Raw genomic sequence first — 22,703 nt, forward strand, 5'->3', positions numbered from 1 at the left:
TGCTGCCGCTGCTACCGGCTCTACAAATCCCAGTGCCGGCCTCTGATTCTCACAGCAGGCTGAGGGGGGTGGTTTGATTTTTATTTTTTTAATCGTTTTCCCCTTCCTTCCTCCGCTGGGGTGGGGTTTTTCTTGGTATTCTTTTTTTCTTTTTTTTTTTTCTTTTTCTCCCGCCGTGGTGTGCGTGTCCGAGCGGCGCGCGGCTCCCGGCAGTGCTGGACGAGCTGGCGTTACAGGAGCGCTGATGTCTTCATCTGACTCCCCGCAGTTGTTGATGGAGTGTCTTTCTCAGATTTCCAGGCAGGGTCCCAAGCGCAGCACCCAGCGCCAGCTCCCGCTGCCAGGCGGCGCTCCCCGCGCCTCGGGCTGCTCCCGCCGCTGCTGAGCGCGGCTCCGGGGCCGGGGCGCGCAGAGACCCCCGCGGCGCCGCTCCTGCCGCGGGCACAGCACCTGCGGCGGCGGCGGCGGGGAGGCCGCCGGGGACTGTGCTGCCGGCTCCCCGCTGCCTCCATCCAGACCTGCGACCTTACACCCCCTCCTCCATACGAGTCCCCCTTCCCCCCTCCTTTGAGCAAAGAGGGTGCCGGCAGTCGGACCCCGATCTGCCCACATGAATCGTCCGGCCGGCTGGTCGACTCCACAGCGTTAATGTCCATCTCGGGTCCGACGAGACCAGCTCAGAGGTGAGGGCGAGGATGGGTGCGCGGGGGGGAGGGCGGGGCGGGCAGGCAGTGTCTACGGGGGCACCCCGCAGCTCCCCGAACACGACGAGGTGCGAAGGCAGCGGCTGGCGAGAAAGCGCGCACCGAGCGGCAGCCGCGCCCTAAGCCCCGCCGCTGGACCGGGACCTCCGCGGTTCCCCCCGCGGCGGGGCTGCTTCTCCCGGGCCGGACACTGCCCTGTGCCGCCGCCCGGGCCCAGCCGAACCGGGCTGGGGGCAGCTGTTACCCCCGGGCGGCGTGCAGAGGGCAGCGGGTACGTGCCGTGGCAGACTTCGGGCAGGGCGGCCGAGGAACGAGGAGAAGAAAAGAAAAAGGCACAAGGGAAGGGGAGAAGGGAAGAGAAGGGAAAAGAAAGAGGATCGGTGAAAAAAAGGAAGAAAGAGAATAAAAGACTAGGGGAGGAGAAGACTACAAGGAGTGGGAAATGGTAAGGGAAGAGGAGAATTAAAGGGAGATGGAAACAAAGAGGAAAGAAAAAATGAAAGTGGATGGAGAAAAGGGAAGAAAAAGGAAATCTTGAAGTAAGGGGGAAGGGAAATAGGAAGAAAAGAGGAAGACAATAAGGAAAGGAAAGAATGGGGGAAAGGAGAGTATACGGAAAAAAAGGAGTATAAGGAAAAAAGGTGACAACTGAAGATGAAAGGAAAAAGAAAAGGAGAGAAAAAAGAGCCGAGAGGACTGGATAGGGGAAGGGAAAGGGTAGGAGGAAGAAGAAAAGGAATAAGAGAGAGAAAAAAGGGAAAGAGGTGAGGGAAGGGGAAGAGAGGGAAAGGAAGGTTTGCTTGTAGCACATCAAATCTGCACAGACCAATGTCCCAGATCAGCCCAGTCCTCCCCGGTCCAGCCTGACAGCAAGTGCCCTGGTGCTGCCCAGGTGCTTGAGAAGCACAAGGTGACCTGCCTGCCCGTGGGCAGAGGGGCATGGTCACACTCCGTGTTCCTAGAAACAGATTTGTGGGGCCTGCATGCCTGCCTTCCCCAGTGCAACTTTCTCAGGCGTAAAGGGACTGGAGGCCATCCTGTGCCTCCCTCTCCCACACCACTCACTCGCTGGGAAGAGCCCACCTCACTCCTCTGGCTGCACGAGGAGCAGTTGTTCCATCCAGTGTCCTCAGCCTGGCCTGGGGGAACCAGTGTGATCTGGGGTCACACTGCTTAGCTTTGTCTCAGGGCTGGCACAGCTGGGGCAGGACTGGGGAACATAGCAGCTGGGAGCTAACCCTGCCTCTCCTTTCTGCCAGGGGCCCGTGTTGGAAGGAGATCTAAGATGAAGTTATGGGATGTTGTGGCTGTCTGCGTGGTGCTGCTCAACACGGTCTCCACCTTGCCCCTGCCCACCGGTAAGACGCCTCCCAAGGGGTCCCCTTCAGTGGTAGAGGGACCTGAAGATGATCTCTCCCCCATCAGCCTGCTGCCTCCCTATGCTGTTCACAGTGACTGTAAGAAACATTCCCCTTCGTAGCAACTGCTGTCTGTCTTGCTAAACTTGCTTCCCTTTGCTCAGGCATCAGGATGAGGAAAAGATCCTCCCATTTTGTGCCTCTGTTTCTCTACATGCGGTGTCATTGGCTTTGGTCTTGCTTGAGCAGCTCCAAACTTAGTCATTCTGCAAAGCTGGGGGTTGACAGTTGCAGTTGCAATGCCCCCTGCCCACTCCAGCCCTGCCTTCCTGGCATTCTTAGGATCCCTCTGGTTGAAAAACGTGGGGAGGTGGGTGGTACAAGTTTGTTGTATGCAGAGGAGCCGAGAGGAGGATCTGGTTCACACCCCTGGCAGCACAGGCACTGAAACTTCTTCTCCACAGCCTCAGCCTCCTCTCCCTACTCAGACCTGCCAATGCAGTTTTTCTCTGCCTGTAGTGGGTGCAAGTCCTGGTGGAGGTTTGGCTCCGTGATGGGAGGCACTGTACACATCCTGGAGTACTGCTGAGCTTCATTAAATCCTCCTTGGATTCTGATCTCGAAATTAGTGTGTCCACATGGAAATTTACAGAAGAGTAGCTGTGGCAGGGTTAGGAGCTTGATGCAGAGCAATCCACATAAGCTAGCTCACAGTAAGACCGTTTACAATCCAAATGACAGATAATAATGCCTTGCTAATAATAGGTCCTGTACCTACAATAGCAGGTACAGGATTTTCACAGTGGTATGTGAGCTCTGTGTTAACTCTGGTGGCTTTTTAAAGAGAGAGGTAATATGACTCAGTAAGAAGCGGTGGAATACTCACATGAACAGTGGAGACATTCGCTTAGGCAAAGGCGCAGACACTGTTTGAAGGTTGCTTCTTTTGCCCTTGCTCATCCCCCTCTCTGTTTAGCTCGTTACAGGATACAGACAGTATCCAGTAATTGGGATTCATTTCTATCTCCTTTTCTGGAGGCATGTCCCTTCCCTGTGCCTGCCACAGCTCCAGTCACAGGCAGCCACACTCTGGTTTCTCTGAGAGCAGCCAGGCCAACGCAGTGTGGAGGCACCAAGCATTTGCTGTGACTTCTCTTTGACCCCTCCCAAACACCCATCTCTTCCATACACATTTATGCCCTTGCCTGTTTAGTCTTCTCTCGTCCTTTCTCTTGCTAGTGTTTCCCCCCCTGCTGGAATCTTGCCTAGGCTCCCGCCTCCGCGTGTCCCAGCCTGGGCTCCTGCTGCTCACAGACTGGCAACCCTGACATCCTTTCAGCCCCTCCACACAGGGAGGTTGGCCAAAAGTGTTTCCTCACAGGGCTACAGCCTGCCAGGATCATGGGGCTCACACACATGGTGAACTTCTTCTCCATGGCAAGCCATGTGGTGGATAAGTGCTGTCCTGCAAAAGGCAGCAATCAGCTTTTCAGGCCACTGTGCTGTTCCCCTCTGAACAGGCTTGCTGAGGTGCTGGGGGCAAGAAGAGCGTTGGGGGAAAGCATCATTAGTCAGTTTGTTAGCTCTCACATAAACTTCAGGGTGGGAGAGCATTAATGGTCCATCTTTTCAGAGTGGCAGTATTTGTACAATGCCTGCTTTTATCTCGAAACTACCTTCTGGGAATGGGGTCCCTGGTAAGCTGATTCCTTTATAGCAGCTCAAGGCTATAGGCAGCAGTAGTGGTTCTGTCAGTTCCTAGTATCCAAAACTTCTCATCATTGCATCTTCTTTTTTCCTTTCCTGTGGATTGGATAAACAAAAAGCAGAAAGAAAGACAATCTGTGTTTTAGCTGAGCTATTGTAGTATCAATATTATCTCTGTTTCCAGGGAACAGACATGGGCTTAGCCATGCAGAGCTGGTTGAAAGGTTATTGCCCAGGATCGTCATTTGAGAAAGGGCTGATAGTTTGGTCTCGAATTTTTAACTCCGTGTATCACTAACAAATGGGCCTGTCTGCAAGAACAAAGGAAGCAGTATTGTTCTTCACATCAGAAATTGAGGGAGACCCAGGGTGTTCCTGTGATCTTTGTAGGGCAGCAGTTAACACACAGTCGAGTCTGAAAGTTGGAAATTCATCTCTATGTTGCCAAGTCAGATGAGTCAGGGGAGACCTGCAGAAAGGTGACTGTAAGAGAGCAGTGAAATACTCTGGTGCCTTTTATGCTGTTTGTTGATTTAAAAGTGTGTAGTGTCTGGAAAACAGTCTGCAAACAGGCTGTGAGCCTGATCCTACCCAGGCACATCACTGCCTTCCTGCTGCAGCAGTACTTTATTCAAGTCACCCCCATGAGTGTCTTTGACATATTTGTTCTCTCCTCTTACAATTTGGTGGCATGCACCCTTCAGCACAGGAAAGACATAGAACCAAGTACACAAGAGGAATCAGTGTCTACACCATGTACATTTCCCTTTCCACTTGGATTCTCTTGCCATGAGAGCACAATGTGCCACAAGCACAGGGGTGTGCTTGCAGCTCCCGTGTATCCACATCTCTGTGGGTGCTGTTGGTCTGCTGCTTTGCTAAGGGCTTTTGCAGGAGACAGCTCACAAAGTGGTGGGAGCACCATCGTCACCTGTGTTGCCTCATATGCTCAGGGCAGTGTGGGGGCCCTGGGTGCGGTGTGCATTCAGAGATGTGCACTGCTGTCCCCTAAAGCACTCCCTTTGTAGGCTGAGTGTAGCCATTTTGCTCCAAGGTCCACCACTCTTACTCCAGAGAAGTTGTCTCCCACACACCACTTGCATCAGGGCTTAGTAGGATTGTCAGATCAAGTCCAGCCCTAAGGGCAGGCCAAACAGCTTGCTGGAGAACACATCTGTTTCCCGGGCCATTGACACCTTTTTGTGTTCTTGCTTGATGGGATTGCTTTCTCTGCAGAGTACTCTGAGGTCACCTGATGTTACCCCATCCCTTTCAGGTTGGCTTGAAACCTCCCTTCATTTCAGGCTCCAGGCACAGTTCTAACCTCCTGGGCTGATCAGGTGTAATGTGCTGACCTTTGCTGTTCAGGGCAGTAATCAGAGATGGCAGAGGGTGCTAGCAATTGCAATCTTCTGCATTTTTAATTGGACTGGAGGCTGGAGTATCCTCCACAAATGCAGTGCATTGGAGACAAATCCAGCATTTGTAGGTGTTCTGGCATCAATATTCATGGGATAGCTTATTTCACACCCACAAAAACCAGAATAGATGAAGAGTTTGTAACTGTTTCATTGTTTCCCTTATGCTACAATCCTCTAGAGGAAGAGCACTATTAGCTTAAATACCAAATGCGAGTAGAACAAATATAAACCACATTATTATAAACCAAATATTAAGTCAGCAGCCTCAGAAGCATGACAGTGCGAGGGAGCCAAACACTTGTTTGCATTATACACAGTTGCCAGTGAATACATCTTGTAACTGCTTGCTGTTGGATGCACATAATCAACATGTACGTGAGGACTGGAGTGTCCTAAAATCCATTATATGATATGTATTCTCTTGATCAAGTGAGAACCTTTAGTAAGAACTAGTGGTAAGCAGGTAGAATTAAATGAAACATCTCTCCATGGGATTTTCCCTCCTAATAAAAGAAAAGATAGATTTTTGCATCATGGTGTCTGAGTTACTCTACAGCTACTGAATGGTCATTCACTGTGGGAGCTCCTTTGGTATATGCTGTGACACACCATGGTGTGTGTTTGTGTTATACCTCTGTTAAAAATTCTTCTTACTCCTGCTAAGGTGTATTTAATGTTGAGTTACTGCTTTTATCTGCAACTTTACCAACTAAGAGGGAAAAAATAGTGGTATTGTAGGGCTCGTTAAGGGAAAACCAGTATTTAATTATGCTTCCAACTGAATGCATTTCCTTCCCTACAATATTTATTAGGCCCATTCAATGTCACGAACTACAGCTCTCATGTTTCTGCCCAGGCTTTCCTGCTCAGCACATCTACAGTGTGGTGTATGTGCTTTAGACTAAGACACCCAGAAGCTGCAGAGGAAACCTGCCCTGCACAGTAAACCCAGTGCATCAGGGAGGTATCAGCCACACCGAGCAGGTGCCACCCTGTGCCATCTGATCTGTGTGTGCCCAGCGCAGCCAGTGCATCCAGTGCAGCCAGTGCATGGAACACAGCCAGTGCATCCAGTGCAGCCAGTGCATCCAGCACAGCCAGTGCATGGAACACAGCCAGTGCATGGAACACAGCCAGTGCATGGAACACAGCCAGTGCATCCAGTGCAGCCAGTGCATCCAGCACAGCCAGTGCATCCAGCACAGCCAGTGCATCCAGTGCAGCCAGTGCATCCAGTGCAGCCAGTGCATGGAGCACAGCCAGTGCAGCCAGCGCAGCCAGTACAGCCAGTGCATCCAACACAGCCAGTGCATCCAGCACAGCCAGTGCATGGAACACAGCCAGTGCAGCCAGTGCATCCAGTGCAGCCAGTGCATGGAACACAGCCAGTGCATCCAGTGCAGCCAGTGCATCCAGCACAGCCAGTGCATGGAACACAGCCAGTGCATCCAGCACAGCCAGTGCATGGAACACAGCCAGTGCATCCAGTGCAGCCAGTGCATCCAGCACAGCCAGTGCATGGAACACAGCCAGTGCAGCCAGTGCATCCAACACAGCCAGTGCATGGAACACAGCCAGTGCATCCAGCACAGCCAGTGCATGGAACACAGCCAGTGCATCCAGCGCAGCCAGTGCATGGAACACAGCCAGTGCATCCAGCACAGCCAGTGCAGCCAGTGCATCCAGTGCAGCCAGTGCATCCAGTGCAGCCAGTGCATCCAACACAGCCAGTGCATCCAGTGCAGCCAGTGCATCCAGCACAGCCAGTGCAGCCAGCGCAGCCAGTACAGCCAGCGCAGCCAGTACAGCCAGTGCAGCCAGTGCAGCCAGTGCATCCAACACAGCCAGTGCATCCAGTGCAGCCAGTGCATCCAGTGCAGCCAGTGCATCCAACACAGCCAGTGCATGGAACACAGCCAGTGCATCCAGCGCAGCCAGCGCAGCCAGTACAGCCAGTGCAGCCAGTGCAGCCAGTGCATCCAACACAGCCAGTGCATCCAGTGCAGCCAGTGCATCCAGTACAGCCAGTGCATCCAGTGCAGCCAGTGCAGCCAGCGCAGCCAGTACAGCCAGCGCAGCCAGTACAGCCAGTGCAGCCAGTGCAGCCAGTGCATCCAACACAGCCAGTGCATGGAACAAAGCCAGAGCATCCAGCACAGCCAGTGCATCCAGCACAGCCAGTGCATCCAGCACAACCAGTGCATCCAGCACAGGCAGTGCATGGAACAAAGCCAGTGCATCCAGCACCGGCAGTGCATGGAACACAGCCAGTGCATGGAGCACAGCCAGTGCATCCAGTGCAGCCGGCGCATCCTGCCAGTGCGCATCCTGGGTGCCCGAGCCAGCACGTGTATGTCTGTCCTAAAGTGTGTTTGCACAGGGACACCCAGGTTATCTAGGCTTTCAGAAATCCCAAGCATTCAGATTGGTCCATTCATGGGCAAAATTCTAGAAAAATAAAGAAAACAGGCAGGTGTGGTTAAATCCATAGGCATGCAGCCCTAGAAGTAAATTCCTCTGCAGTCTCAGGTATAAAAGAAACTGAATATACTCCAGTGAAGAACACTCTGTGACTTAAGGAAAAGACGTTCTGAATTGCAAGATAATAATGTTCTATTTCTCATTTTGAGTTGTCCTTTGCTGAAAGTGTTAGTTCTTTGCTGCTTTTCAGTTTAGGGACCTCAAAAGATTGCCAGTGGAACTGTGGATGCTGTTGGATGTTTTGCAGGCGTTTATTGACAGATAACATACCTGGACATATTTTTCTTGTTATCTTTCATAAGACTCTTCAGTAAATTTTAGAAATATCTGTGTTCAGGATTTGCAGATGAAGAGCTTCAAAACATTCCTTGAAAAACTGAAGAATTAAGTTGTGTTAAATATTCATTGGACTGTCACTGAATTCAGTGGAGGAGGCACTCTTTGTCCACTAGTAGAAGATCCTCTGACTGATAGGTATCAATGTTTTTGTAAATTATACTGTTCCTGGTTAGTACTGCAAAAAGTGGTTTTAAAATAATTAAAGTTACAAAGGCTTTGAGAAGCCATTTGGGCCATCAGGTCCCACCCTGCCACAATTGCAGGTGTTCAGAGGTGAACATCTAGTGCAAATACCCAGCTTTCATCCCTCCCCCCACCATTATCTAGAGATCACAACATAAAACTTGGAGTACATAGGCCAAACCCTACATAGCTACATTTGTTGTAAGTTCCCGTATTTCTGAGGTAGTAAGTGAATAAGTAGAAATAAATAAGCAATACAAAATCCTGCAGCATCACCATGTCCAGGATCATCAGACATCTAAATAGGCCACTGACACATTAGTGCTGGTAGAGTGGTTAGCACTGCAGAGTGGTCATTTTTTACAAAACCAGCTCAGTTTCTGATCAAAAAATATCCTTTGGTAAAGAGAACCACAGACCACAGGAAAGATTTCAGTTGTTCTTGGAATTTCAATCATGATTGCAAAGAGAAGAAAGAAAATAGGATCAAATACACAGCTGTGAATAAAATATTAAGACAAAAAATATATGTTAGAATATATTTTAAGATCAAGGACTTAAAATTAATTTTGTGAGGGATTTCATGTAGCAGCATTTTTTTTAAGGAATAAAGCCACTCGTATGGCCTAGGAGAAGGTGAGGCTCTATTATACATCACTTACACTGAAACCTGCAGGTTCATTTCTTTGAAGTCTTTAGAACTTGTGCACATACTTTAAAGATTATTGGACAGGAATATTCTTCAAAATAAGCAAACACTGAAATCCATATATTTATTTTCCTGTGTTGTGGCTGGGCAGTGTTATAGCAGTATGCCAAAACTTCTCTGGTGGCCGCGCTTTTAGAGTCAAGCTGGTCATATCCCCTTTAAATAACAAACTATGTACAAACATCTGGACTATCTCTGCTTCCATCCAAAGGATATGTGATTTCTTTGGCAAAATCAGCCATTACTTAGGAAATTTCTGAAGGGAGGTAGCACCCATTGTAGCAGTTAGGAAGGACCTTGCTCTTCTGAGCACACACCAGCTCTATCTGGCAAAGTGCCACTGCACACTTCCCAACAGAGCCCTTCTGCAGTCGAGTACATGCACCTGCCCTAGAGCCGGGGACTGACTACTATAGCAATAACAATTCCCAACTAGCAACATTAAAACCTTCCATATTGTTCCTTTTGTAAACACACTGAAAGGCAGGCAATGGAAAGGCAACAATGAAAGATTTTGCATTATTTATTTATAGATCAGGTCAAATCTGATAGCAGCAGAGATTGCCACAAGAGAAACATCAGGCAAGATTTTGCCTGGACTGCTCTGCCAGTCAATGGCCACAGGGAAGGGACTGGGTTTTGGTCCCTTTAGAGTCTGTTCTTCCTGCTTTGCTGCATGTGTTTGTTCCTTGAGGATGCTTCTAAAACCCAATGGGAGATGCAGCATAAGAGCACAGGCATTCTAGTATTAGCTGATGTTATTGATTTAAGTGTGCTCTTTCCCTTCAGTGAACTGTTATTAAAGAGGGGCTGGATTACCATCGTGGGCTTTTACTGATGTCATAAGAGAGCTGGGCTGGATCACTTCTGCATCAGGGATGGTGAAGAAAATACCATCAGCATTTCCTCCATTACAACCTGTGTGCTTGTCTGCCAGCTAGCTGCATGTGTTCTTGCTAACAGATGTCACAGGTTTTGGGTGTTGCTCATATATACTCATCCAAGGTGCTCTCAGGATTTGAGGTTCTAGCTTAACAAAATATTAGGAGTAAACCTAGGTTTTACTGGGAAGTTAGGTATTTACTCAGCATGGTATAGATGTGGAAGGGTACCAGATCTTAAGGAGGAGTCAACAGATATGTGTCTTGCCCAGGTTTGGCTTCTACTTGGTTGGTGGCTTCAGGCAGGATACTGGCACTTTTTCTGTCCTTCCCCTCTTACACTCTTCGTGCTGTAACTTCTTCTAAAGCAGGGATGCTCTGAGGGTGCTCACGTACCTCCCACCCCCCTTAGGATAAGGTCCTAGTGCAGTTGGGCTTCTGGCAGCATCTGCAGGAGACACCACAAAATCTCAGGTGCACCTGCTGAAAAGCCGACTGCTCTGTGGTGCCCAGAGCTGGTGATTCAAAGCTCTGTGCCAGAGGCAAGAGCATCCTCCTGTTGCTCCTCTGCTCCTTGACTGCTGGGTGAGATGTTCCTCTGCCCAGCCCAGAGAGGCCAGAGGTGGGGCTGGGCAGAGGAGGGCAGCCCACCATTTGGCAGGGTCCTGTGCTTCACATGGTCCATCTGACCTTGCTGTTTCCCCCTGTGCTCAGGGACTTCCCACACTGGCAGCAGCTGTGGCGGTCCTACTGTCTCCCCACTTTCTTCCTCTGTTGAGAACTGGCATTTCTGCCTGCAAGAAGGCAAGCCAAGTACAGAAAGGGAGACACTGCCAAGCAGGGCAGAGTGAAAACACAAAGGACTCCGTGGATTTGTCATTATGATCGACACATGGGAAGCTGCAGGGTTAGCTAGTGAACTACAAACACAACACTTGACTGCTCCATCAGGAGCAAGAACACCAGGAAGGTCGATCCTGTGCCTTTTACCAGGATTGCCTCATTGTACCTGACTGGTGTCAGTGGCCCTGGCATCACCCACCAGGTTATTTAGCACTTGCCTTGATGAGAGACAAGTGACACCAGAGAGAGGCTCCATTTCTAAGGGCTCTCTGAGTCTGAGGGGGAGCCACAGCATGGGCTGGGAGTGAGGTAATACAGAACTGTATTAAACATTTAAGGATGAGCTGACCCTGGTAATGTTTGATGCTCTATTTCCTAATGGATACAACCAGTGAGTTTCCATTTCAGTCTTGGTCCCATGGATTTTCAGGCAAGGCATGAAAGCAAAGTCATGCCTTAGAGAGGTTGTATTTTAATTGTTTAAATACCAACAACATTTCAGCATACTGGTTTTAACCCCTGCCTTCACTTATATGTGTTAATTTAATATCGTCTTTTTAAACCAATCTTTCATTTTCAATAAAACAAATGTTTTATCCCCACCACAGTTGCTACTTTCTCAGTTTGTAAAGCAGAATGATCATCACATTAGTATTTTTAACCTGGATAAGGTTGCACTTCGCCAAACAAATGGCTCCAAATCTCTCCTAAAATACATCCCTGTGGTGTGAGATGGAGGCATTCTATGTTCAGACAGGCTACATCCTCTGTAATAAGCACCTGAAAACAGTACTGCAAAGCAAGCTAAATATTAAAAAAATTATTACATAATGTTTATAAAGTACTAATTTGATTTTAAAGGTCCCAGATTGAAGTACCAGAACTGTTTTTGAAAAGGGGCCATTTAATCCTAATGCAAATCTGGATCTAAATTTTCCAAATATTCCTTATCATTACAATGAGCTGGACTAAATCCCTAGAACTTTGAAATCATCCTTCAGGGTCTGATCCTGTTGTTTGAACTTCTCTTATTGAAAGATTGTGCTCAAGCGCAGTAATTTAGTTAAGTGTTTGCTCTAATGTTTTTATGTGATAGCTATACACTGTCACAAAGGGAGGCATAAAAACTACAATCAAAAAGTAAAACCTAATTTTATAATGTTTAATATACCTTTCATGACTTCTGTTAGATCACTTCAGCTCAAGGTTTGTAAAGTGCCAAATAATGTGGCGGTTTTATGAGGTTAAAAAAACAATAGGGAAAACCCACCTATATAAATCATTCTTCTGCAGTATACAGGGTTGAAGGTTTTCTTGTATGCCATAAGAGACAGCATGGTTAGAAAAGACTGTAGTAAGTCTTTTAAATCCATAACCAGGCATCAAAAGAAGAAACTGGATATTTATCTCAAAAACTGAAGATCCAAACCATCAGTTTGTGATCAGGTGGAAGCTGAGGATTCTTGCTTTATCATTCTAGGTTGCTGCCATTGCACATGGAGGACTATTTGGCTTTCAAATGAATCTGTTGATAGCAAAATCAAATTAATAGATTAAAAAAATATAATTGTGGTCACATTTGAACAGACAGAAATAAACTGTCCATTTTTACTTTATGGAGGCTGTTTTTTTCAGTAATGGGACACGTTTCAATAGTGGGACATGTTCATTTAGACCTGTTTCATGTAGAAGTCTATCAGAACACTTTATAATTTATCCTTCTAAGAAGCACAGGGATCAGATCCCAGCCCAGGTGTCACATGGTGTCTCTAATTAAATAAAAATGCAAGGACAGGTTCTGGGGGTTTGCAGTGTGGAAGATGCCCACAGGAAGGCACATTTCCCTGCACTCCCAAGCAGAACTCAGGCCTGGATTTCTCCAGGGGCTAATGGGGAGTGCCATGACTGTTTGGCTGCAGGATCCTTCACTCATGCGTGCTGCCAGCTTTTCTTGTGCCCAGGGGACAGGGACTGTGCTTGGGGACAGGCAGGTCAAAACTTCAGGTTCCAGAGAGCATCTTGAGGCAAGAATTTCAGTTTGCATTACAGAAGAATGTTCCGAAACTCGGAGTCTGGGTCAAAGCTATGATCTGACTGTGCCCTTAGTGTTTAGAAAACAAGAAAACAGCTTGCAAACAGCAAACAGATGATGCAAATATTCTTGAGTTTGGTTTTTTCCTTGGGGTTTTTTTTTTTTTTGTTGGTTGGTTTTTAAATTAGTATTTTAAGTGAGTCTCACTCCCTCTGTTGAAGGTGTTCACCAGCAGTGCCCCCAGCCTGATCACTCTGCTAGATGCCTATTTGTATCAGTCTCGCGACATTTCATTCATTCTTTCTTTCTTTCTTTGCTTTTTTATTCATTTTTTTCTGGTTATGTGATGAAATCTTCACAGATCAAGAGCCCTTGTTCAGCTGGACAAGGGATACAGAGAAGGTGCTCAGAGGCACAGTGGCACATGGACTGCCCTCAATACCTGACAGTCTTGGTTCTCTGACCCTGGAAAACAAACTTGTACTCTTGTTGCAGCCATAGGAAAAGGCTCTGCCTGTTCCTGCCTGGGTGGCATGGTAATGAAAGAGGGAGCATGGAAAGGAGCTGCAGGAGAGTGAGCTGAGCACAGCAGGACAGACGGGGTGGATGCAGTTCCCACAAGCCCTGCTGCCTGCCCCAGGCTCCTGATGCAGGGACACTGGGCAGAGGTGGTGCATAAACCTCTGTACGTGCCTGCACACAGGCTGCCTCCAAGGGACTTCCCCAGGGAGCTGGGCAGTCAGGAAACAGCTTTGAGAATTGTGACCTAAAACTCAAACAAAACCTCATGACTTCACACCAGTCTGTGGCAGCATAGTTTAAGTGGTGGGACTCAGCCCATAACACCCACCCAGTGGGGTCTGTGAGCCTTCCTCCCACACTCTGAGCAAGATGTAGAGAGACCCCGTGTTCCCTGAGGGAGGATTTCACTTTTGAAGGACATACATTCCTTTCCTTTGGAAACACATATTTTGAGGTGCATCACACGTGCAAGACAACCTTTGCAAGCCTTTATTGAGCACGTGCTGCTCTGGCTATCCTTTCCTATCCTATCCTATCCTTTCCTTCCTATCCTTTCCTATCCTTTCCTTTCCTATCCTTTCCTATCCTATCCTATCCTATCCTATCCTATCCTATCCTATCCTATCCTATCCTATCCTATCCTATCCTATCCTATCCTATCCTATCCTATCCTATCCTATCCTATCCTATCCTATCCTATCCTATCCTATCCTATCCTATCCTATCCTATCCTATCTATCCTATCCTATCCTATCCTGTCCTATCCTGTCCTATCCTGTCCTATCCCGTCCTATCCCGTCCTATCCCGTCCTATCCCGTCCTATCCCGTCCTATCCCGTCCTATCCCGTCCTATCCCGTCCTATCCCGTCCTATCCTATCCTGTCCTGTCCTGTCCTGTCCTGTTTTGTCCTGTCCTGTCCTGTCCTGTCCTGTCCTGTCCTGTCCTATCCTGTCCTGTCCTATCCTGTCCTGTCCTGTCCTGTCCTGTCCTGTCCTGTCCTGTCCTGTCCTGTCCTGTCCTGTCCTGTCCTGTCCTGTCCTGTCCTGTCCTGTCCTAGGAGGCTTTCAGTTTTTAAATTCTAATTCCTTCACACCCTGAGCTTGAGACTGGGGACTACTCCTCAGACATCTTTGCTGCTTTAATGCCATTATCCCAGCATTTTCTGCTGGCACATTGCACAACATGACAGGCATCTGTCATGTGTTTGTTCTCTCAGCTTTTCCAGCAGAAGACAAGTGTTGTCAGTAAACTAGTTTGTTTTGAAAAAATCTCTGTGTGTATAATTAGTTGTATTTGTGTGTGCATATGTGTGAATGAAGCACACATACACACACATGCAAAATATGTATCTGCTCCTTGCAGGGGTGTGAAATCCCCCCAGCAAACCCTGTCTGCTGCACAATCAAGTCAGCACAGTCCATGCAGTGTGAGAGAAGCTAAGATGCTGTGAGACTATAAACATTTTCTAAATAAGGTTGCAGACAGAAGAGTAACAAAGTACCCCTCTATCAGACAGCTTTATTCAGCTTACAAACCTGCAAAAAAGCTTACAAAGCTTACAAAGCTCACTGCACACTACGGCAGCCCCTGTGAGTGCGCTGATGTTCCCTGGCCACAGCTCCACTCAGCACCCCCACTGCCCCCAGCAGAACCTAAAACAGTGCAGAGACCAAACAAGTTCTCTGCATGTCATGTCTGTGGTGCACAGAGCTCTCAGCATCCCTGGAGCACATCTACCACGTGCCCATCAGGATGGGGACATCCTACAGTCAGTCTTCTCCACCTTCCCTTCTGTCTATTAGCCTTTTACAGAGTTTAGTCACAGAGGTTATTGCTTATTCATGTATGATGTCTGGTGGTAGCTTCCTCTGGTTTCAATCCATCCTGCCTGATGTCAGTGCTGGTGTTTCCACTGGATTGCTCTGGGTCCTATTTCAGCAGTTTTTCACAGTGTTTTGTTTCAGGCTCTATATCTTCACACCCATACTTGTTGGAGAGCTGAATATCCCTATGGAGTCATGACTGGCACCTCAGCACAGGGCTAAGACAAGTCTCCCTTCACTCCTGGTCCTTGTCAATCTTTCTTCCAGCATTCTTCCTGTGACACATTCCTAGTGACTGCCTGTAGTCACGCTGATGACTGATTTATTAAGCAGGAGAAAATTAGCTGATTGCAGGGATTGAAGCTGTTGCCAAGACTGTTAAATTATGGAAGCAAACCTGGGCTACCTTGGCAGCATGTCGGAAGCTGCTGAAAGAACATTGCTGCATTGCTCACAACCAGTTTGGGGCTCCAGAGGCAGAGGAGAGTGTTGCTTACAGAAACTTGCAAGGTCTCACTGAGTAGCCCAGTAATGCAGCTGCCACTGTGTTGATGTGATGTACCCATATAGCCTGTACCAGCACATGTACCACCCACAGGCCTTTTGCCTCCTCCAGTGATGTAATCTCCAAATATTGGAGGTCACTGCAGGAGTGTTACTGGCAGATTTGGATACCTGCATGGGATAGTTTCCAGTTCCCTGGGCTAAGAGAGAGTCCACACTGGAGGCAGGAAATTGGAATTCATCTTAATAATAGTACTGGCATTCCTCCCAGTGAGTCTCCAAAATAATATCCTGGTGTTGCAGTAGGGCATGAGCAGAGCAGGGATCCTCAGCTCCACTAGACCCTTGGAACACTTCTTGCACAGTTCATGTTAGAGCCTTAATGACATTAGCAGGACCAGTCATGCTGCCAGTGACCCCATTTTCTGGGCGCAGCTTCTCTCTGTGTGTGTGTAGGACTTCTCTAGTTGAGTGCTGTTGGTTTGATTATTTTATTTAATTTTTGCACTACTGCTAGCACCTTGTGCAGGGTTGACAGTGCATGTGTGCATCGCCAGCATTGCATGGGGCTCTTTAGTGGCATTTATGTTCCTCAGCCTGAAATATCACAGGCCACTGGCAGTGCAGAAAGCTCTCTGTGGCATTACTTCCCTTGGTGCAGGAATCACATATGAACCAGGATAGATCTCAGCGTGCACTTTTATCAGGAACACACAGTCCACCACATGGGTCTGCCCTCCTCCGATCTACTACCCTCCAGGATATGGTTGGCAGAACAGTGCTTGAACCTTGTAGCTGTCTGACTGGTATTCAGCCAAAGCACACTCCTGGCTGTAGCACTCTCACAGGGGTAGGTGGTGGTTTTGCCCCTCAGTTGCAAGCCATTTAAAAGTGATGTGCTGGGCTGGGTTATCTCCAGTTAATCCACAGTTTTGTTCCTCCCTTCTTAGGAGAGGGAACTCTCGCTGCGCTGGCTTGAGATAAGTATAAGGCTGAAGGTTGCAAACAATAATCTCCACATATAGGTTGGCTTTCCCTGTAGGTGCCTCTTGTCCCCTTCCTGATGATCACTGCATTAATTTTGTTAAGCCCTCGAATGTTTCCCTGCCATGGTGTTTCACTCTCCATAGCCAAGGTCTCGTTGTGTCATACTGTTGGTTTGTGTCAGGAACACATGGAAGAGGTGTGGGCTGGGGTAGTCACAGTGATATGAGAGGAGGGCAGTTGAAGTTCAAGAGTGAGAAGGGCACTTCAAGAGCCATCTCCTCAGGGCTACATCCTTCTCTAATTTGGTTATAGACCAGGGAAACTAGTTTGTGTGTAGGAAATCTAGAAACTACTCAGTCCCGAGCCACAGGTGCCTTCTGCCAGCTACTTTCCATCTGTATCTGTGTCAGGGCCAAGTTTGTACTTCAGCAGAGGGGGTTGTATGAGCTCCATGTGGGTCATCTTTTTTAACTGAATCTAGAAAGATGCCTAGCCCTTGTTGCTTTAAGGGAACACAGCCCACCTATTCTCTGGACCTGGTTCTTGCTCAGTTGGGCAATTCTTGTACAGAGTAAGCTGACCAGCCTGTTCTGCAAAGGAGCTGGTTGGTGCATCCAGTGGACACATCCATCCAAGCAATTCCTCACACAGTGTGTATTTTGGTACCTGCTACAGAGACAGGGGAGTGCAAGCAAGGTGTACTTACCACTGGCATTGCAGGGGTATGGGGCTGGGTCCCGCCTTGTTCAGGTTCAGGTTCCACCTAACTGTATAGATAGCAGCCATGTCTCTTTCGTGTCTTTGAATATGAACACTGCTCTCTGAGAATGTTGTTTTTAGCATGGATAAAACAAAGTGTAATTCACTTTTTTCATTTCCAGACTCTACAGTTTATAGAACCCTGTTTGCCTTGTATCACCCTTATTATGTTGAGGTACAAGTTTTCCAGCCTCCATTACTCTTTACCCAGTCTAAACTATTCTGCTGGATCCATCCATCAGAAAACATGTACCTCTGATCCCCCAGTGTTGATGGATGGAGGCCTCTAGGATGTTGCTACTTCAGGCAGCAGTCCCCATTCCTGATCATGTGCAGATGCTCTCTGTTTCAGCAGTTTTTTGCACTGGCAGAGTTAGGATTCTGCTGTCCCCATCTCCTCTGTATCTGAGGAGATGAGGGTGCACTTCTGCTAGGTAGTGGGGGCGGCCTCATGCCTTCCTGCCTCCTGTTAGCAGAGTCAGTGCTGCCCTGTTTGAGCTGGGTACCTGTCAAGTGACCTGACCTGCTCAGGTCACCCATGGGGATTTCTGTCTTACCTTGCTCATTAGGGAAATGTGGTGCTGAGCCTTTGCCTAAGGAGCCATTCCAGTCTCAGCACCTCTCTCAGTGGGAGCCTTTTTGTAGGTGCCAGCTCCTGACCAGGTGCACTGCAGTGGATATTGCTTCTCCCAATGTTTGGTGTTCCTGCAATATTTGCTAGAGTATTGCAGATGGATATTCCTGTATATGCAAGACTGGTGTGACACAGTTTGTTATGTGTTGGGTTTTAGGATTTAAGTACAGAAAGGACCATTCTCCTAGGACTTACTGGAAAGGAAGAAATCTTAATTTTTGGGGCAATAAATGTGAAAAAGAAATCACAATATTGCAATGTAGTGTAGGATACGGTTATTAATAATGCAATGTAAGGGCATCCACACACAAGGTCCAGAGAGCCTGATCTTTCATTAGCTCTCTGTATGCACTAAAGCAGGTAGTTTTGAGGGTTTTAGTCCATGGGAAGATTAGCGATCTCAAAATGCATTTTTTTTTCCAAATCGTGATGAAATGGCAAAATTTGGAACCATTTCAGAACACATTTAATTTCACCCTTCTTGAAGAGGTTCATTCTGCTAGTATCAAAACATTTAATTGACTTCATCATACAATTTGCTTGAATAATTCATCAATGATATACCAAATAATAAATTAAATAGAATAAAATTAAATTTTCATAAAAGGAAAATTCATTCCTTTCCCTAAAATAATATTTCCCTAAAAATTAACATAATACTTCTGTTCTGACCTATTTCTACTCAGTGTGATCAGCATCTTGTGATACAAAACACTTACATGAGAAATTTTTCAAAAGCTATGAAAATAATTATCCCCTAGAAGCAGTAAAAACCCAGGCATTCATCCAGGAATAATATCTCAGTCTGGTACCCCAGGAAATCCTCCTTCTGTCATGCCCAAAAACCTTATTGACAGGTGGCTTTGGCAATACTAACTGCTGCTGGTGTGAAAAGAAAATAATTAACAACTATAATCGAAAAATTGCTTTAAAGAAAGCTCTTCCTGTTGCTACTTTGCTGGGAAGAATCTGTATAACCTCTTTACAGTGGCCTCATCCACTTCTTAACTAATATTCATACCATGACATGTTTTCTTTCCCTTTATTTCCACAGGGCTCATTCAATATTAAAAGATGTGCTGAAATGCTACTAAGCATCAGCAAACACACACAGAAATACAAACACATCCCATTTATCTTTCCCCAAATGAGTTTCTGTGTTGACCTAAACCATTCTCATTTCTGAGGGTCCTGAGCGTGTGTTCGGAAGTGATGAGCACAAAAGCTTGCATGCGCGTAATATTTTTGAGTTGTGAATGGACAGACTTCATGATAACTGATGTGTGACAGAGCCTTTTCTCTCTTTCCCAAACAGCTAATATGCCAGAGGATTATCCAGAGCAGTTTGATGAGGTAGTGGACTTTATTCAAGCCACTATTAAAAGACTGAGGAGGTCACCAGATAAACAGACTCCAGTTTTTTCTAGGCGGGAGAGAAACCGTCAAAATGCAGCCACAAACATAGAGAATTCCAACAAAAAAGGAAGGAGGAATCAAAAGGGCAAAAATCGAGGATGTGTCTTAACAGAAATACATTTAAATGTGACCGACTTGGATTTGGGATATGAAACCAAAGAAGAGCTAATTTTCCGGTATTGCAGTGGATCTTGTGATGCAGCTGAGACCACCTATGACAAAATTTTAAAAAACTTAACCAGAAAGAAAAAACTGGTCACTGACAAAGTGAGGCAAGCCTGTTGCAGACCCACAGCCTTTGATGATGACCTGTCCTTTTTGGATGATAACCTGGTTTACCACATACTGAAAAAACATTCCGCGAAAAGGTGTGGATGCGTCTGACGGCTGCATGTCGAGGCGGCACCAGTTTTCCATTCCTGCTATGCTGCAAAGAGAGGGACCAAGGTTCCCAGGGAAGTGTCTGCTCCAAGTGGAGGAAAAAGGACCAAGAACACAGACTAAGGAGCCATGAGAGCCTGGGGACAAGGAGGCATGCGGCAGAGTAGAAGGATGGAGACTTCTGGCGTCCTATGGGGATTTAGATAAAAGCTCAGGTGGAGATGACGATGGATGGATGATGTGCACGCTACCTTTCCTGTTTGACTCAGTCCACCATCAGTGAGACTCAATCCATGAGGAACGTGCTTAAAAACACAACCCTGCCATACCACGCTGTGTTGTAGTTTTGCCATGATATACCAGTTATACCAAGAAGCTTAGCTAAGAAGTAGCTTAGGAGTCCCTTACTAATCCCCTGTGCCCTCAGCTCTACTGAAAGACACGTTGTGCTACTGCTCACTGGAGAGCAGTTCCCGAGTGCTTAGGACAACTCCTAAGCTATAAGATTACCCTTGTAAGTAAGATGATATTGGGCAAATACCAAAATGAACAGGCTCAAGTTCTTATGAAGCAAAACAGTTCCTCTTACTGGCTAAGTTTGGTTATTTCCATCTTGCGTTTCCTTCAAAATGAGTGCAGAATTTTGTTCTTCTGCTACCTGTGAAAACAAGTTGAGTTTTTAAGCACTTCTTCCTAGTATAGTAAGAGAAGTAACAAGCCCAGCCTACACAAAATGCGTTTCTTTAGGTTTACAAAGGACTAACGTCACTTGCATAACTACATTTCTATTTGGTCATTGTGATTGAGAGAGACTACTTGATGCAATGCATCCCTTCAGAGACATAAGTATACAGAAGATATTTATTGAGATTAAGTTATTGTTATTTATTACAGTTCAGTAATGAGTCTCCTTATTTATTAAAGTGTCTTTCAAAGGTGCCAAAGTAGATGGCACTTGGGGATATAGAGAGACAAAGACGTTGGGAACAACGGTCCATGCTTTTGATTGAAGGTGTTAACTTGAATGCAAAAAATCACTTACTTTACCTTTTTTTCTTTTAAACAAAATCTTGATTATGTTCACAAAAGGTAGTGCTGAAGCCTGCAGCCCTTATTCCTGTCACTAAGCCTTTTCAAAATTACTGCAGTCGTGCATGTGCAGGAGCAGCAATGGCTCTGGACGAGTGAGGGTCGCAGGACTTGGCTCAACATTAGCAATTTGTTAGAAAAACTAATTTTAGTCATATTTTAAATGTAGCCACATTTTGTTTTCTCACACTTTATGCCAACTGACCTCATATAACTATTGACAAATGGAAAATAATCACATTTAGCCTTATAATTTCTAGTTATATTTATTTAAGCTTTTCCTTCCATACTTCCATATAGAAGAGGTTAAATTCCTCTTACTAGTTGTTAGCCCTGGATTTAATATAGCCTGCAAGTAAACAGTTGTGTTAAATAACCAGAGTGTTTTGTATAATTTGCTGAAACATTACAGGATCATACCCATGCAGCAGAACAGTCCAAGTTTCCTTAGGAGTAGGGAGGCTGTACAGCAAAGGTGTTGGTACGTGACTGCTAACACAAGCTCTCATTCTGGAGACATTTTTCCCAAAAGAGCAGGAGTGCAGGTCACTAGACATACCCGACAACCAGTGAAGCATCAACTCCCACAAAAGCAACATGAAAAAAACATCCTTATTGAAAACCACGGTCCAGCCTTTTATCTCATGCATGTAATGGCTCTCCATACCCATTTTGCCCTGGGCCCCTTGGGGCACCACTGAGGAAGGGTCTAGAGGTCAAGAAAGTCCAGAACAGGCGTAGAAAGGTGTACCAGGTGCATGGCATGTGATTCATCCCAGCTTCCGCCACTTTCCCGGGCAGAGGGAGGACAGACCTGGAGAGGCAGCCGCAGGGTCTGTTCTCACACTGCCTCGAGGACGCCGTGCCCCCCGTGCTGCTCGGGGGTGGTGACACCACCACAGTGTCACGAGGTGGCACCGAGCGCCTGCCGGGCGGAGGCTCAGCTGCGCTGCCGGGCAGCTGGTCGGCGACAGCGCTCAGAGCTGCGCTTTCTCTTGCCCCAGCTGATGAAAACTTGCCTCAAAGCATTTTCTGTGCAGCTTGAAGAGGCTGCAGCCAAAGCAAATTACTATGTTCAAAATACAAAAGGGTAAAGTTTGTGATTTTTTTTTTTTTTTTTTTAGGTTTTTGGTTGGTTTTTTTTTTTAGTTTTTAGACCTTACTGAAGACAGGAGTGTGCTTCTCTGGATTTTTTTACTTCACCTGCAATTATATGTCTCAGTCATTTGTGTTAATCAACCAAAGTTCTCTACAGACTTTATTTTTGTACAATATTCATTTTATAACTTTTTACAAAATAAAATTCATTTCTATTGTTACATGGTTGTTGTTTGTGCTTCCCCATTATACAGTTTCCAAGTTACAGTGTTGCCCAGTTTCCCAATTTGCATGAGACAATTCTGTGGGGCCAGAAAATCCTCCATGGAGTGGATTCTTCCTCTCCCATCTCACCAACACCTTTAATGTGGATCAGAGGTGTCTGTAGCTTCTCAGTGAAACATAACTGAGTCACTGCAATAACTGACTTGAAAATGCACAGTGAGCAGTGACAGTAATCAACACAGAGGCAGGCTTCAAGACTGGGGTTTCTGAAGCTGTCCCTTGTCCATGTGGCCGTGGCTATTCATGGCCACAATTCCTCCCCTCCGAGGAGATTGCATTTTGCTTTGTGTCACATCATTTGGACTAAATTCCATCTTTTTTGTCAGTTCTTTTTTTTGTCTTTAAACAGGAAAATAAAACTCAAGGAATTTTCTTTTCCGCCATGATTATGGAACAGATGAGGACAGGTTTTGTGGCTGTGGCCAGCAACATTTTCTCAACTGTTTCATGTTAAGCTTTGCAGTTCCCATCACAGAGCCCATAAACACACGCAGACTTACAGGTTTCAACACCGCACTCTGTACTGCTGCAGAGAGGAAGAGGGA

General features: G+C 46.7%; 1 protein-coding gene across 2 annotated transcripts; it reads left to right on the forward strand.

Moving 5' to 3' along the window:
- The first annotated feature begins 501 nt into the window (after window positions 1-501).
- Window positions 502-22,024, forward strand: GDNF (glial cell derived neurotrophic factor). 2 transcript variants are annotated; one of them, XM_009095788.4, is made up of 3 exons: window positions 502-683; window positions 1,964-2,161; window positions 19,205-22,024. In XM_009095788.4, exons 2-3 carry the CDS (start codon window positions 1,990-1,992, stop codon window positions 19,687-19,689), a joined length of 657 nt encoding a protein of 218 aa, XP_009094036.1. In that variant the 5' UTR covers window positions 502-683; window positions 1,964-1,989; the 3' UTR covers window positions 19,690-22,024. The 2 variants fall into 2 exon arrangements, with proteins under 2 accessions (XP_009094036.1, XP_009094037.1); XM_009095789.4 differs by having other exon boundaries at window positions 1,964-2,062.
- Window positions 22,025-22,703: the final 679 nt, after the last annotated feature.

Source organism: Serinus canaria, chromosome Z, assembly GCF_022539315.1.
Source record: "Serinus canaria isolate serCan28SL12 chromosome Z, serCan2020, whole genome shotgun sequence".
Taxonomy (NCBI): Eukaryota; Metazoa; Chordata; class Aves; order Passeriformes; family Fringillidae; genus Serinus; species Serinus canaria.